At 43.7% G+C, this 17592-nt stretch overlaps 1 protein-coding gene across 1 annotated transcript; it reads left to right on the top strand.

Annotated features, from left to right (window-relative positions):
• The first annotated feature begins 556 nt into the window (after window positions 1-556).
• ACAA2 (acetyl-CoA acyltransferase 2) lies at window positions 557-7673 on the top strand. Its single transcript, XM_010155672.1, has 6 exons — window positions 557-710; window positions 2246-2421; window positions 3391-3520; window positions 5759-5829; window positions 6417-6571; window positions 7481-7673. The coding sequence occupies exons 1-6, from the start codon at window positions 557-559 to the stop codon at window positions 7563-7565; spliced, it is 771 nt and encodes a 256-aa protein (XP_010153974.1). The 3' UTR covers window positions 7566-7673.
• Window positions 7674-17592: the final 9919 nt, after the last annotated feature.

The raw sequence follows: 17592 nt of genomic DNA on the forward strand, positions 1-17592 counted from the left end.
GACAAGGGGTAATGGGTTTAAACAACGAGGGAGATTTTCCCTTCCAGCCTTAACCATTCTGTGATTTTATGATTCTATGATTTTTCTCACCTGGGATGTTTTGCCCAGGGAAACCTTTGACTCGGGTGAGGTGATTTTACCTGACAGTAGAGAAGGAACCAAAGTATCAGTAGGCTGCTCTGCCTTTTTCCTGTTCCTCACCGTTCCTTCTTGGTAAGCAGAAGACAGATGTGTTTTTTCATAGGTCTCTGTAATTCATGCAGTAGTAAAATATGCTGAAATGTTAAGAATCATGTTTTTTTCCCAAACCTGTCAGAGCCACATATGAGTGGAAGGAACCACGCTAGAGCACAACGTAGATTAACTAAAATAACACACCAGAACTTGCATAATATTTTGCAGTGTGTTTGTTCTAATTTAAATGAAGTATCTAGAGGTAACCTGAGTTAATTTTACAAAGAAACGTTCGTTTTCAGCAGGCTGCTGAATAATCAGAAACTGTGAATAATAAATGCTAATATTGCTGTGCTTTATAATTTTCTTTTCATAATGTTCCATGCAGTTGGAAGACACGTTGTGGGAAGGTCTAACAGATACGCATGTTAAAACACCAATGGCAGTTACAGCTGAAAATCTGGCTGCAAAATACAACATCACACGAGAGGACTGTGACCGATACGCATTCAAAACACAACAAAGATGCAAAGCTGGTTCGTAAATTTAGGAATGAAAGTCTTTATGTGATACCGGTTTCAAATCTAGTCAGTTTTTAGCGCTGATTCAAAGTATTTTTAGGTTTCGTGTCGCTCGTGCGTCGAGGTGTGATGCCCTGCCCTTGTCTTGCCTGCGGCAGAGCAGCGTTGTCCCAGGCGTGACTGACTCCTTTCTTTCTGCTTCACTGCAGAGCAGTCCTCTCCCGCAGCGACCCACATCCTTCTTGCATGCCAGCATGTCTTTTAATTGATCTAAATCCTTTTTCTTTCTTCTGGAAATCATATGCTACCCTACAATCCTTGAACAGTTCGAGCTTACGGAACCTGGAGAGGGGATACCTGTTCAGGACCTGTGTTTATTCTCTGGGGGCTTTACATGGCCAAAGTCATAATTCAGGGATATTGGATTACTGTGAAATTTTCTCAGTCGTGTGTTACCTTCCCTGCTGATCTTGTTAGCTGTCTCCTGCTGTTCCTGGAGCCTTTGCTAGAAACTGTGCCCCTGACGAGGCTTGTGCTGCTTTCTTGTCTTCTAGCATTTTGCCGTGCTGTTTGTATGTCTGCTTGTTACAACCAGATTCCACTGTAAAGAGAGAGTCCTGCGGCTAATCAGGAAAGAAAAAGATTTTGTAAAATTTATTGAGAAGTTCAGAGGTAGTAAAACCCATCAGATACGGCAGTCTCCCTGTCTTAGTTTTAAATCCCTTAGAGTTGCATTTGTGGGACAATTTGAAGTGGCTGGGAATCTTGGTACGGTTGTAAGAGATGGAAGTTGTTTCAGCTTTAAATCTGTGTGCTCACATCAACACTGTGGACACAAAAGGTAGCGTTTAGTTGCCTGAATGTTGGTGTCTGATGTCATCTTAGGTGATGTGGCCGGATGCTCTTATGGGCATCTGAGATGCCTACAATGTCTTGAATTGTCTCAGGTTGTTTAGGCAGCTGAATCCCGTTCTGAGATCGTGACTTGACTGTGAGATCCAGTGGAGGAGCAGCTTGGTCAGGATTTTAATTGATGTACAGTAGCGTATGCTGGTTATCAACAGAGAAAACGAGGGTCAGGATTTTTATCCACGTTCCTCTTTGAGTGAGACTTCTAGCTTCTTGTCCCTCTGATCAGTGACAGAGCTGTAAAATAAACCAACAGTACGGGGGGATGTGTACTAAAAATATGTCTAGTGGTCAATAAAAACCAACCAAACAAGAAAGTTCAGTTATTTAAAGCTGAAATAACACTTTAATATTTGAAACTTAGGATAAGTTTGAGAATGTATTTGTAGAGTTTTAGCCAAGTTTCTAAAACAAAAAACAAACAAACAAACAAAAAAAAAAAGCCCCACCCCAAAACCACCCCAAACAGTAAGCACCAAACAGCCTATTTAAACAAAATTAAGCATAGACAGCACTGTCCCTGAACTCTTGGTTGAAATAGAGCAAAAGTTGTGTGCACAGGAAAACAAGATTATTGGTCATGCTGCGCAATCATCTTCATATTTTTATCAGTCCTTTTATTTTCCTTTTTGTGGTTGCAGCTCAAGATGCTGGTTACTTTAATGCTGAGATGGCACCAATTGAAGTGAAAACAAAAAAGGGGAAAGAAAATATGCAAAAGGACGAGCACCCAAAACCCCAGACTACTCTGGAGCAATTGGCAAAACTCCCGTCTCTCTTCAAGAAGGATGGAACAGTGACTGCTGGGAATGCTTCAGTGAGTACGTCAAAGCCTTGGGTTGTGAAAGTGTCACCCCTGAGGTTCTCCAAATTTATAGTCACTGTATTTATGTCTCACTCAGCCACTTCTGGCTGTCAGCGATGTCTTCTGATGAAAAATTATTTCTAATTTTGCGACTGAATGCCCCTGGTTGGCTGTTCCAGCACAAGATGGCGGGGGATCTTCAGTCTGCTCCTACGTCCTAAAATGTGGTTCTGTGTATCGTCACTGGTTTTTTTAGTGAGCCACTGACACTTCCTCATCATCCTCAAATTATGCAGCTGATACCTGCAGCGGCTATGTAGAATTAGCCATTCTACTGTCTTTTGAGGGCAACGATTACTGAACATTTGCTTTACAAATCAGGCATTATATCAGTGGGCATGCTGCTGCTGCTCATCTTTGTGCCACAATTAGTATCCCCTGTAGTTCAAACAACACTTGGGTCTTATCCAGAGTAGACTGGGTGCTTAGCAGCATGTCATTACAGACTGTTCCACTTACAGTCATTATCTTAATCGATTAATGTTCTTTGGGTCAGGAGAGCCACTGTGATCATATAATCTGAATTCCTGCCTAAAAATAGGTCATAGCCACAGTAAGTAGGGGTGTCTGTGAAGTGTCTTTCATTATTAATAGTACATATGTTACCCAATATTAACAGTGTCCTTGCAACCCAACAGAATGTTGTTTCCAGTGTAAGGGAGACTTCGAGTGGCAAAAATGTATTTTACTTTTCTAAAACATTGAAATTAATGAAATACCTATATTTAACTTTTCTTCCACAGGCCACAGGATAGTGGAAGATAGTGGTTTGCTGTTTTGAATAAACACTTATACGATTGTTACATGTTAATAATGATGTCTTGGATTCAAGCTTTCTCTGAGACGCATATTTAATTTAAAGTGTGGGGTGTTTTTGTTTGTATTTTTTTCACTAAGAATGCTTTTCTCTCTTACTGCAAGGGGGTGTGCGATGGAGCTGGTGCAGTCATCATTGCCAGTGAATCAGCCCTTAAAAAGCACAGTCTTACTCCTCTGGCCAGGGTAGTAGCCTATCACTCAGCTGGCTGTGACCCCTCCATAATGGGCATTGGTAAGTTGCAATAAAGCACGTGATTTTATAGCATCAAGCAGCATTAAAATATTCTCATGTTGGGCATTCTGAAGGAAAGAAAGGGAAGCTGCAGTGTGCCAGGTCTGGTAGCTCCAAAGACATTTGTGTGGCTTCCTCCAGAGAGACTTTTTCATTGCACTGCGTCAGTACACCCCTCTTGTGCCGAGGGACTGACTCCTCAGTGTGGCTATAAGAGAATCTGCGGTGCCTGACCCGTAGCATCAGCACTGAGCTGTAGTCCCCCAGGCACCCTTTCTTCTCCCCCTTTTTTACTCTTTGTGTTAGTAACTGTAGAAAATAGGCACTTTTTTTTTTTTCTTAGTTTTCTCCTGAAATTCACTTTGGTTTCCTGTCAGCTTTAAATTCCATAAATGTGTGACTATGAGTTGTCTTCCTCACTTCCTGCTGGAAGAGTATTGGCTCTGTGTACCCCTTTCAGCCATTTCTCTGTTGCTCAAGCAAAGATTGGCTTCCAGGGTACACATCTGTTCAGGTCTTACTTTGGCAAACCAACTACTCCTCTGTTTTTTTGTTAGACCTGTATTTTATGCTTCCTAATCAAGTAGCTCTTAATGCAAACAAACCGTCAAAGCCAGTCCAGACACCCCAGGATTTTTCCCTTCTGTTTAGTTTGTAGACAGCATTGTATCCCAGCATCGCTTTTCCTTTCTGCCATTCTGTTCAGAGAGGTCATTGTTGACTGGTTTCATGTGTCAGTAGAAATGCAAATGAAGCATTGTCAGATTTGTTTTCTTGATCAGACTATCTGACTAACACAACCTTCAAAGCAAATGTAGAGGGAGGGTTTCTTTCGCTAGACTTCATGCTGTCATTGTGCTTTCTAAACTGGTCCATTCTTTCTAGGTCAGGCAACTCTTTTAGCTTGTTTAAAAACTTCATAAATCATATGGAGAAACAGTTAGTATCCTAACTCTTTAACACCACAGCTTGTCCCCAGCAACTCAAAAAGACCAGATGAGATTCATTGACATGACAGCAACAGATCTGAGAACAGGAGCTCAGACTGAGCAACTGCCCTTTCACATACTGATAATGATAGGGTGTCCTGCCTCACAGTGTCTAGTGAGAGAATTCATTACTTAAAAAAAGAGAGAGGGGGAAAAAGTCTACTTGGCTGTCATTAATGGTCTTTGTGTTGTCCACATGAGAACCTCCCGTTACTCTGAGGCGTAATGGGCATACTAAAATCCATCCTTAATGAGATGCATTTAGCGTCCAGTATTAAGCCACTGACGCTTTTCATAAGCCACTGAGCTCGGAACTGAGCCTTTTCTTCTTTTAATTTTTCTGTCTCTTTGGTCATCTACTTATTTTTATTTTTAGTCTGTGAGCTGTGAGTTTTCAACACCAGTTTTGGTAGATAGATAGCAGTTTAGGATTGTTAATCTTTTAGCATGGGGTTCTTTTTGTCTAATGATCAGCCATCGTCTAACATCTCAATATTTTTGTCCTACAAGCATGTATGTAATTAGCCCTTTGAAATTCTCTGTGAGTGTCTCTTTCCTTAGATAGCTGTGCTTCGAGGTTAATCTCCCACCGTGGATTATAGTAGGTTGTAGATGTCACCTTTCTTTCAGAGAACAGTTTTATTGCCAAACTCTGTAATATTCTCCAAAAAAAAATTCTTACTGTCTTCAGTTGGCTGGGACCTGGGTCCAAGGGAACATTTTATTATTCTTTTTTTGAGTAGAAGAAGATTTGCAGATAAATTATATAAAGACAACAGCAACACCCATATCTAAACACATGACCAGTGAACTCTAGAACAGCCTGCCTGTTAATTTTTCTTGTATCTGGAGGCTGCAAGCTGTGAGGAAAGAGTAAGCTGAGCCAAGAGTACTGGGAAGGAGAATGCCTCAAAACGATCATGAAGTTGTTTTATTTGGCTGGGGACTGTCAGTTCTCTTGACTTGAAAGCTATGTGTGTGTTTACCAACATAGCTGTGCAGCAGTAGTGACACTCCTAACTTTCCCTGGCAGTGTGTTGAGAAGGCTGCCAAATAGTTTTTAGATTTGGGAGTTCTCTTACCACCTAATAAGGCAGGTGAGTGACATACGCAGAAGTCATTGGCTGCACAGAGACTTGTGGGAGGGGACCTGATGAGGCTTTATGAAGCTGTCCTAGGTATAACATGTCTATATGCATTTATTTATTTATTTCACGGTTAACTAACTGAGCATACAATTTACAAATAGGCCCTGTACCTGCAATCACTGAGGTTCTGAAGAAAACGGGATTGACCTTGAAGGACATGGATCTGGTCGAGGTAAGGAGTTTTAACATGAACAGTGAGGTTACTCTCATCTAGCAGAAGCTTTCCACTCGTACGTGTAGCCTGTCGTCACAAGGTCGGTGTTTCTGGGTCTGGAGCCCACCTGTCTTAGCTCGCCTGTCTGACCTCTACCCATCTGGTTTCTACCACACAGTTGCTCGGTCATTACAGAAATCTCAGGCATGTGGAAATTGAAAATGGCGTGATAGCATTCCATGGAAAAAAGTATCCTCATGTGACATGAGGTTTATACTCTGTTGGCTGGACTGTTCATGTTTTAAGTTAGTCACACTTCTCCATTTGTGAACAAGGACATTTTACCACGCCGTATTTTTGTAAAATAGACTGCATGCTCGCTTTGTATCACGTGTGCCGGGAGGATTTGAATGTACATTGGGTAGACCTGAGAATTTGTATGTTATCAGAGCATACTTTTGTAAACACAATGTTTAATTTTTTTCTCAGTCAAAGTGAGCTGGAAGAGAAGCACGTCTCATTTAATCTCGTGTGCACACATGCTGCTGAAGGCTTGTGTGGAACATAAGCCATGAACTGTTGTATGTTTTTCTATGATGTTTTAGGTGAATGAGGCATTTGCACCTCAGTATCTGGCTGTCGAAAAAGTGTTGGGCCTTGACCCTGAAAAAACCAATGTCAACGGAGGTGCCATCGCTATAGGACATCCTTTGGGTGCCTCAGGATCACGGATCACAGCTCATCTGGTTCATGAATTAAGGTATGTACGTAGCTGGTAGCTGCTGGTGGTGAAGACAGTGCTACATATGTACACCTGCAAAAGATTTTTAGTATGGATACTGTGCGACTGAAATCTGATAGTCTGCTGACTTAAAACTCTCCACACTAAAGTGGACCACTTCCTGCGCAGGTTCGTTACCTTCGTGCTGTAGTCCAGGCCATGCTGTTTGCTTCTTACTCCATTCTGTTGTTACTACAGGATTTTTTGCTGCCCCTAGATCTGATCCAAGACCACAGTCGTCAGTGGGAAAGTTTGCATTATTGAAATGGCCTATGAGCCAAGTCTGCTCTTTTCTTAACAGGGTCCATTTGAAAGGCCTTGTCATCACCCTCCTTCTTCTTTAATCCATTCTCAGAAACGTTGACTCTTTTGGATTGCTTGATATGCTTAGTACCATTTCAATCTGAAATTTTAAATTTCTTTCTCCCTCGCCTCAAGGCACAGATCACCCTAGCTTTTTGCTTGTACTTGCAACGCTATATTAGTGTTCAACCATAAAGCCTCCGTTAATTTGCACCTTGCAGAACACTGTTTCTTGGAGTGTGGCTGTGGAGAACTTAGCTTTTAAAAACTACTTTGGCCATAAAACTGTGTTTTACTTAAGCCGTTTTTGTTACATGTTGAAAGCACAGGTGTCCTGTAATGTTGGCATTTTGTATTCCTAAAAACAATATAACCTACCATCTTTTAGATGCTAAAAGACTCAGACCTGCAACTCCTTGCTTTGCTACAGAAATATTTCAGCATCAGTTGAGGCTTCATGATACTTTTCTAGAAACATCTTCAGTAGTACCCAGTTGAAAGCTAGTTTCCTTTCATAAAATCAAGACGACAGCAACGATGGTTTCATAAACGTAAACAATTTTCACTGTTACTTTTTCTGTGCAGGCGTCGGGGCGGGAAATATGCGGTTGGGTCAGCCTGCATCGGCGGTGGACAAGGTATTGCTCTTATCATTGAGAACACAGCCTGAGAGATTCCGCAAACTGCAGTGTTGCCCCAGTTACTGATTCCCTGAGAAAATTCTGCGTTCTGTGACAATAAAGCATCACTATCTGCCTTCGTTTTCTGCCATTCCTGCAAGGTAAAGGAATAGCTGAGAAGTCTGAATCCTGAACAAAAAGATTTGTTCATGTCTTTCTAACTAAAGGAAGTATGACATCAATATAATTTCACACTGATGAAGTATTCATCTGAAAACCTCTTTTCAATCAAAGTTAATGTATTTCTGTAGGCAAAATTATTTTCATTTCCTGAGGAAATTGCCTGTCAAACTTTCACCAAACCTGCCTTAAAGGAACAGCCAGTGCAGCTTTTAAAGCAGATATTGCTTAGACTATTCTTATTTCAGCTACTGCTGCTGTCTGGCACATGTGCCTCTTTTATCATCAGGAAATATGAAAATTTAATTGGAGACCTTCTGAAGTATATACTGATTGTAGATTGGTGGCTGTAACCTGTACCCTGCTGTTTTGCAAGGGAAAAGAAAACGACCGAAAACTGAAATTTCCATTGTGCCTCCCAAACAAACAATAAATATAACAGAAAAAAAGGGCTTGGTGTTTGTTTGTTTATTTTAAAAGCAAATCACCGTGAGAATCGTTACTTTTGGTAAGTCAGTGTTTGTTTTTGGAGAGACTGTTTTTCCTGGCTGTGCTGGTTTTAGTTGGGCAAGAGTTAATCTTCCTCACGGTAGCTGGTTAGAGGCTGTGTTTTGGATTTGTGCTGAGAAGCATATTGCTAATACGCTGATGTTTTTTAGCTGTTGCTAAGGAATGTTTGTACCAGGTTAAGGACTTTTTCAGTTCCTGATGCTGCACCTGTGGTCCCGGCTGCTGCTTCTACACTGGGCAAGGAATGATGGTGTTTCCTAGGTAGTTTCTAGAGAACTCCAGCAAATCTGCCAGCCTTCCAAGGAGGTGGTTGCATCTGTGTTGCTGCATGGTAACTGCATACATACAGCAACTCATTTCTTTACTCCTCTGATAGCATCACCTGGGTCACTTAATGTGGGGCTGTTTTAGGTAATTGAAGTGCACACCTGAGCGAGCTGTTGAGTTGAAGTTGTGAATCATTTGACATAAAGTGGATTACATCTAGATGAAACGAGATCTCCGTTGACCATACTCACTGAAGTCCTCTAGGCTCGCTGTACCATCAGGAGCGACTTGCAGCTTGCTCTGATGTCTGCGTTAGATAGTTAGTCAGACAGATCCCAGTCAGAGACCGCACGCACTTCTCCATAGCCACTACTGTGCTACGTAGACTAATACAATAGCAAAGACTTCAGCCTGTACTCTTTCTCATCCTCTGTCCACTGTCAAAATATTGCTTATCTACAACTTCTCGCCACTCCACTGGCATGAGCTGTGACGATTGTGAAAGCTGGGAGGATGTTCAAAACCTGACTGCCCAGCCTAGCAAGAAATTCAGGTCAAGGCAGGTATTGTTACAATTGTTGGATAACAGCTGAAATACGCTGATTGCTGTTCCTGATTTTTTTTTTATGGATGCACTGTCTTTAATGACTGCAGAAATATTTTGCGCTGTTTATATGGATGAAAAAAATCAGGTGCCATAAAGCAGCAAACCGGATGTTCACCAAAGACCATATCCGTTACTCCTTCTTCTGTATCTTAGTAAGTTACTGGGGTTTCTCTTTTTGAGATACAGTTGCCACATGGATTTTATGAAGCAGAATGTTTCTGGTTCTTAGTTCCTTCCTTAATAACCAGTAAGTAATTGCCTCTTCCTTTGTGACTGTGGATGATCACTGAACTCTTATTTTTAAAGAACTGGGCACAGTTTTTCCAAAATCTTGTCCTGTTTAGTAACAGTTCTTTCAGAGCTCCTCATTGTGTAGGTACAGTGAAAAATAATCCCCTTCATGCGCTTTAGTTTACACATAATGTTTAATTTCCCCCTTTTGTCACTCATTTTTTTGAGATCCACGTGTAGTTCTGGCTCTGAAGAGTTCAGTCTGGTCATCCTGAATAATTGTGTATTTTCTGCAAAATGCATCATGATGTCCACCTCATTTTCCAGATAACTTACAAACATATCAGCGCAGATGATTGCACATCCTGCCAGCAGCCTTTCTCGGCTATGTGAGCCAACTGCTTATTCCCGTATCATTCCATTTTTATCCTGTTCATTTCCTGTAAGAGCCTCTGATGAGGAGCTTTGTCATGCTAAACTGAAACAGTGAAGCTTTCCCATGCTGTTACTGGGACTCGAATGTGTTGCATTTCTGATGTGTGCAACTTCTTCCACAAGTTCCAGGTTTTAAAGTTCAGTGCCTGCAGTTTCAGGGTCAGTAAGGGAGAATGCTCTTCTTCGGGAGTAAATTTAATTCTTTTTTTTTTTTTTTCTCGTCTGTGGTCTCAGGTTGCAGTACCTGGTGGTATAAACACTCTCTCTAAAGGATGACAAGTTCAGGTTGGTTAGGGAGGATGCCATCCCTTCTTGAGGTTTAAAACCAACCTAGGTGTTCTGGTAAGGGTGAGTTGTGCATGGATTGCCCAGACACATGCTTCTCTCTGTTGCCCATTTGAAATGTGGCTGCTTGGTAAGACAGCTGCCAAAAGGGGTACTTCAAGCCATTAAGGGGTTGAAACCATTGGCATTAGCTCTGTGTAGACTGCCAGTCATCAAGTGAATTGTCAGTGACTTTGTATCGGGAGGGGGGGAAGTTGTCCTTCTGAAAGGTGCATAGATGCTCTGGGATTTGGGGGAATATGCTGCATTCCTCTTCTGTCATTCCCGATTTCACTTTTAACCCTAGAGTGTGGTATTCCCAGAAGTGCAAAAACAGGTCCTGTACTAGGTTGTGCACAGAGTTTACTGTGCTTCAGAACATTATCTTTCTCATACCAAGTTATTATTAAAGATGGGCACAAACGTTCACATTTGATTCCTGAGCCAATCATCCACAATATATGGGGATGCCTAGCCGTGAGGATTGGGTCTGAGCCTGTCTTTACTAGCAAGTCCCATCATTTATTACAGAATAACAGCAATAATACCTGATCCTTGTACATCACCCCAAAATACATGCCACAGTTTCCCAGATATAATAATGGCAGAACTGTGTTTCTGCCTTTGGGAAGTGAAGGCATTTTACTGAGAGCAATCTGGATTAGGGGAATTTAACAGTGTCCTGGAAGGAGCAGAGGATACAGAAGAAATGTGTTAGATTTTAGGGGGATAATTACCTGCGTTGATTGTATTAAGTGCATACTTCTTTTTTTATTTTTAAGCTCAAGTTAGTTCTTTATTTTTGTGTGAGCAGTCTCTATTATACAGTATAATGAAAACGTTCAGTTTGTCTTTCTTGAAGTATGTGAGAAAAGATCGGTTTTGTGGGAATCCGATTTCTGCGTAAAGCTGTGCGGGATTTACTCATAAACTGTAGCTGTAGGATCCTACCACTGGGTGGTGCGTGGTGAACACCCCGCAGATCTCACGGGGTGAGGAGGGCATGGCAGCACAGCTTTGCTCCCAAGTTAACTCGTAGGTCAACCTTGAAACTGAATCACCCTAACTCTCGGGTCCCGTTTCTGCTTTTGTGGGTTTTGAACAGGCAGGTGTCGTGAGACCAACGCATCTTTGCTGCTGTACGCCCCGGAGTCTTCGGTGCCTCTCGATTTCACATGAATTAGAAAGCGCCGGATGTTGTACAGTGTGGGTTCCACCTGCAGTTTGAGAGGACTTGTTTGACAGGATGATGACGGAAGTACTCTGTCTGACAGAAGATGGAGAAGAGAACATAGAATCACAGAATGGTTAGGGTTGGAAGGGACCTTAAAGATCATCTAGTTCCAACCCCCCTGCCATGGGCAGGGACACCTTCCACTAGACCAGGTTGCTCCAAGCCTCATCCAGCCTGGCTTTGGACACTTCCAGGGATGGGGCATCCACAGCTTCTCTGGGCAACCTGTCCCAGTGCCTCCCCACCCTCTCCAGGAAGAATTTCTTCCTGATATCTAATCTAAACCTCCCTGATTTCAATTTGTACCCGTTACCCCTTGTCCTGTCACTACAGGCTCTTGTAAAAAGTCCTCTCCCAGGACCCTTGTAGCCCCTTCAGATACTGGAAAGCTGCAATGAGGTCTCCTCGGAGCCTCCTCTTCTCCAGGCTGAACAAGAAGAACAACATATGAACAACATATCATCGTTCCTTTGTCCAGAAAAAAGCTATTAAAGCTTCACCCTAAGCAAGTGTATGAGAGCGAAGGAGAAGGTACAGAGACCTGAGGGAGGTAGACCTGCCTGTTGCACTCCTTTCTGCATTGTGTATCAACAGTTCTGTTATGCTTCTACTGGAGTTCTAATAATTAAGATGGGATGTTGTGCAGCATTCTATTAAAAAAAAAAAATCTCAAAACTGCTGAAGTGCACAATTTCAGACAAGTCTCACGTCCCTGTGAGTGTATTACTAACAAGCTCTTCCTCAATCTGTAAATCCAGACGTTTTCCAGCTGGTGCAATGCTGTTAAGGTGGGCAGGGCTCTGTCTCACCTCTCCACCTAACACAGTCCACGTGTGCTTGGGTCAGCTGGATGCTGCACCGGGATGCTGAGGGGGATCAGAGAGGAAATTAATCCTTCTGAGCATGCACAAGCTAAAGGTTTAGTAATGGGGCTGCAGGTCCCCTCTTCTGAAAACGGCTACAAGGAGCTAGTGCTAGTGATGTTTTCACTGAATTAGGTACATTTACATGAAAAATTAAGTTGAAACGAACAGGTAGCTTGGAGCATGAGTTAAGGCTGAATTACACATGTGATTGTTGGTTTTAATTTTATAAGTATTTCTCATGGAAGGGGAGTTAAGGTAGAAAGGTAACATTCTTAAACATATAAGGCTACCATTCAATAGCAAATCCAGCTGTAGGGGAGGTAATGCCAGATCAAAATGCTGTAGCCACAGCAATTTCAGAGCAGATCAGGTATAAACTCAGGCTGCTAATCCACAGCTATTTGAAATTTTCAGCATGATGAATTCATCCTGGCAGGTATGAAGCCAGGGGCAGCTATTGTTTTTCCTTTGGTGGTCATGCTTTTACTCTGATTCAGGAGGAGCAGAGCTGTATGTTCACACCCTACCTGGGCTGGATTTGTTTTCTGAGAGATCAGGAATTGCCCAAATGTGACATTAATGATTGTGAAACCGCAGCTTTAATCTCGTTGAAAATCAGCAAGACAGTGAGCTGTTGCACAGAAGCTTAACACAGCAAGCTCGGGACAGTCAACATGCCAGCCTGTGGAAACATCGTGGTACCTGCCCTAGACACCCCAGCAGACAGGCCGAATCATCTGACTACACATCAAAGGAGAACTCAGCCAAGTGTTCAGCTCAGGATTTGTATGGCATTACATTCTTCTGCAAGTTCCTTGCAGTGCTGTCTCCAAAGATTTTTCTTCAGAGTTCAGTGAATGTTTTCTATTTCACCTATTTTCTCTAGCAGCCTATTTGTTATAGCTGTTGCCAGGAGGAAAAAAAAAAATCTTAATCCCCCATTATAAACATTTATCTCTAGTGTAAGATACACATGACGGAATCATTGGGCTTTTTGTTTTGCTTGTAAGAATATTTTACACTTAACAATGTTTTTCCCCTCTGCTGTGGTTATTTATCAATAGAGATTTTTCAGGTCTGGAAAAAGGATTTGCAAAAAGAGTGTGAAGCAGAGGACAATGTAATTTAAACACAGAAGGGGGAACTTAAGAAGTGATGGCAGAGCGTTGAGAAGTTGTTTACTGGACCTCTAATCATTGAATTGGCCATTAAGCAACTCATTTTGAGGAGTTTTTTCTCATACGCACAAGGCAAAAGTTTCTCACATACACAAAACTAAAGTTATGCTGTTTTTAAGAAAAAGTATGCTCACCAGACTCCAGAAACTTCTAAAAGCTGTATGTTAAGAGTAATAATAAAACTGCAAGGTTCAGAAAACCTACAGTTGGTAGAATGGTAAAAACTTGACCGATTTGGAGAAAATCATGTAAGGTTGTGGTGAACAAAAAGCAGAACTCAGCGGTTAGGACCACTGCTCCAACAGCAAGTGTCAGTCTTCAGATATGTAAGATTGTGGGGAAGGTGGAATCATAGAATCACGGAATGGTTTGTGTTGGAAGGGACCTGAAAGATCATCTAGTTCCAACCCCCCTGCCATGGGCAGGGACACCTTCCACTAGACCAGGTTGCTCCAAGCCTCATCCAGCCTGGCCTTGAAGACGTCCAGGGAAGTAGGTAGTAAGGAAGTAGAGTATGGAGTAAACTGAGGTTGAGGGAAAGGGCAAGCACGGACATGAAGCGAGAACTCACTGTGGCAGGTGTTGAACACCGAACAAAGCCATCCTACCTAACCACCAGTATTTGGTATTTCTAAAAAAAGGGGTGTGATTCATGTGCTGTACACCGGGACCGGGGTTGTCCTCTCCCCGGCCGCTGTGCCTATAGCACTACATCCCAGGGACCTGCAGCCCCAGCTCCTGGTGCAGAAGTGTGTGCATTAGGCTCTCTGCCCCAGGGGAAAGCTGCAGTCAGCTACGTACCCGAGCGTAAGCCCGTTTTCAGGGGGTGATTAGGCTCGTTGAACTAATTGCAATTGCCTGCCTACTTGTGGTTGGGCATGACTTTGGAAATCAGTGAATGCAGGTTGATGCGACGGCAGAACGGACGGTGGCCCATGTTCTTCACTGCAGTACATCTTTCGGCCTCCCTTAGGTGCCTTCTCCCTTACCAGCACGCAGAACGTGAATCCCTCTAGGAACTTCTTCCTAAGGCTGCCGTGACACGATGACTATATCAGAAGGATATTGACCACTTGGAGCGAGTCCAGAGGAGGCCACGAAGATGCTCAGAGGGCTGGAGCACCTCTCCTATGATGAAAGGCTGCGAGAACTGGGCTTGTTCAGCCTGGAGAAGAGGAGGCTCCGAGGAGACCTCATTGCAGCTTTCCAGTATCTGAAGGGGCTCCAAGGGTGCTGGGAGAGGACTTTTTACAAGAGCCTGTAGTGACAGGACAAGGGGTAATGGGTACAAATTGAAATCAGGGAGGGTTAGATTAGATGTCAGGAAGAAGTTCTTCCCGGAGAGGGTGGGGAGGCACTGGCACAGGTTGCCCAGAGAAGCTGTGGATGCCCCATCCCTGGAAGTGTTCAAGGCCAGGCTGGATGAGGCTTGGAGCAACCTGGTCTAGTGGAAGGTGTCCCTGCCCGTGGGTGGAACTAGATGATCTTTTAGGGCCCTTCCAACCCAAACCATTCTGTGATTCTATGATTGTATGACTAAAGCTACCAGGAGTCAGGTTCTCGGGAACTTCATACTGCACAACACGCTGTGTTGCAGGAGGTGATGCTCTCTAAAAACGGCTTCCGGATACCTCGGTGGTGGACCTATAGCTCTTTGTACTTCAAAGCAGGTCTGCTCCTTGCTCAAGTCCGGTTTTTCCCGTGCGGGAGGGTTGGTCTCTGTAGCCAGCAGCGTCTGCCTTTTCTCGCTCTGCCCAGTACTGGGGTGGGAGGCAGGGTGATTGAGTGCGGTTGGCAGAACTAAAAATAGATGCCCTTAGAATCATTTTAGATCCAATCAAACCCAAAGAATCTGTGGTATGTTGCTACCACCTGTGTAATTCCAGTCTAAATCACCGGCTTCTGGGATGGGAAGGATTTCGCTGTGACTCTCCTGGGAAGGAAGGGGGAGTGTCAGTGACTCCCATCACTGCAATGGAGGAGATGTAGCTTGAGGCTTTTACAATAAAAAGGTGTTCCCTTTTTCCATTCTTCCTTTACTTCCCTATTCTCCCTGTGTTCACACTACCCGTTGCTCAGACGTTTGTGCAATTAGGTGGTACAGCTCCTGGAGACAGCTCGGTAGCTAGAGCGATAGGTGCCGCTAAAATGGGCCTCTCCATGAGATTGCTGCTGGTGTGGTGAACTTACTCTCGCACCTCAGCCTGCTTCTCAAGGACTGCCAGCAGAAGCAGGGTTTTTGCTTCTCAGGAGATCCTGTGGTTCAGTCTGATGTTGCAGGTGGGCTCCTGTCATTCTTCCCTGTCTCCCGTCAGTGGATCTGAAGAACATACTGCATAAGAAGAATAAGTACAAGGGACATTTGGAAGCAAGATCAAAACTGCAGAAAGGATCACAGGCACCCAAAGGCTGGATTCCCATGATCCTACCCTTCTCGCTGCCCCTCCTTCCCTCAGTGTTTTTCCTTGTGTAATGGTTGAGCTCAAGTCAGTAGGTTGCAGTCTTCAGGTCAAGCCCTGGACAGAATTTGGGAGGAGAGCTATTAGGTCAGTTCTTGGCTGGAAGTTGAATAGCAGACAACTATTTTTCTGTGGAATAAAATAAAATGCAGTAAAGCTCTGAAACGACTCCCTGGGCGAGATAGCTCGTAAAACCGTTTTATACCACTGATAGTGCCAGGATAGATGCCTGCCACAGCCCTGACATCCATTGTGTAAAATGGATGTCAGAATCCAGCAGATTTTAAATATTTAGTCAAAATCTGACTTTCAAATTCATGGCCCCGATCTCATTTTCCATTCCAACCCTTAAGCTTATTCCGGCACCAGTCTCGCTAGATGGCAGTTTTCCAGCATGGACCTGAGCAACTGAGGGCTGCTGTTGACGTTGGCCAATGCCGGGTTGCAGGTGGGGAGCTCCGTAGTGTGATTCAACACCTGACATTCGAATCAGTCACATCCAGCCTCGCCAGCTGAAGCAGCTCCTGATCTGCTTGTCATAAAGGGTTCCAGGCCACCAAAGGGGGTATTTAATGCCCAGGATCCTCAGCTCCCTAAAAATGGGGACATGGCTATTGCAGTGCAGGTTTAAAAGCGTGTGTAATTCCTTACTGTTGTGTGCAAACTGCTTGGTTTCATCCTGAGCTGGCGCTTGAGCCCTACCGTACCCCTCTGCGTCACACAGCCCCTGCGTGAGCGCACGGTCTGAACCCCAGGTGAGGCGAAAGCAGGTGATGTTGGTGTGTGCCGCATTCACAGACTCTGCTTAAGAAACCTCAGCAGTGGCCGAACAAATGCGTTTGTACAGCCTGTTGCTTCCCTTAGGGGAAAACTGATTTCTTACGTAAATTCATGAATTGTGAGTCTTGTAGAGGTCAGTACAGGGTTTGGCATGTTTTGAAGTGACAGTCAGCTGTTTAAAGCATGTACTTGATATAAATAAAATCCTTCAGGCCAACAACCGCCATAAATATGCTGAAGTTTAACAAGTTATTTGCTAAAATGTTAGTAAATTCACAACTGGAGCTCCCATTCTTCACCCTTTTCTAGCCACGAGGGTTTGTGGAGGACTTTTCCAAGGGAAGATGATGTTACAGTGACGGTAACTGTATTTCTAAAAATGTGTTACGTAATTCTTGGAGCTGCTTGTTACCTCTGTGTATGGTGATGGTAGTTGGATGGCCCCACAGCCTGTGAGCTGGGGCATCGCTGGCTTTCCAGGCTTCTTGGTAGTGTTGTCCAAGCTTCCCTTGTGCTGAGGAGTAAATGAGATCCTCCTCCTCCTCCCATTTCAGGTCTCAACACCTGGATGATAGGAGCACAATTATGTAGTTGCTAAACATGATGGGACTCATCCAGTCTCAACCCTAAGGTTCCATGGAAGGGGTGCTGTTTAGCGCCAGAATAAGGAAAATTTTGTGTGATTTTAAAGGGCAGTTGATCACCAACTGAGCACCCTGTCTTATTCCTCACCCTCCAGGGAGATGTCAGAGATGGTGATTTTACTGCTTGCAGTGGGTCTTAGGATGCAAACCCTTCCAGGCCACTGTCTCCCTATGGGCTAGGGATAAACCTCGTCTTCCTGTGGGACAGCCAGAATCCCACAAGTACTGAAGCTTTTACCCTTCCTGAGGAATGGGGAAAGGAAGGCGTACTTCTCCCTTTCCTGTGAGACACAGAATTACACCACTGTCAGTACTCCGAGGTGGATTTGGGGTAGTCCCCTCTCACCTGTGTGTGAATACTA

The sequence above is a fragment of the Eurypyga helias genome, unplaced genomic scaffold, assembly GCF_000690775.1.
Source record: "Eurypyga helias isolate BGI_N326 unplaced genomic scaffold, ASM69077v1 scaffold9557, whole genome shotgun sequence".
NCBI lineage: Eukaryota > Metazoa > Chordata > Aves > Eurypygiformes > Eurypygidae > Eurypyga > Eurypyga helias.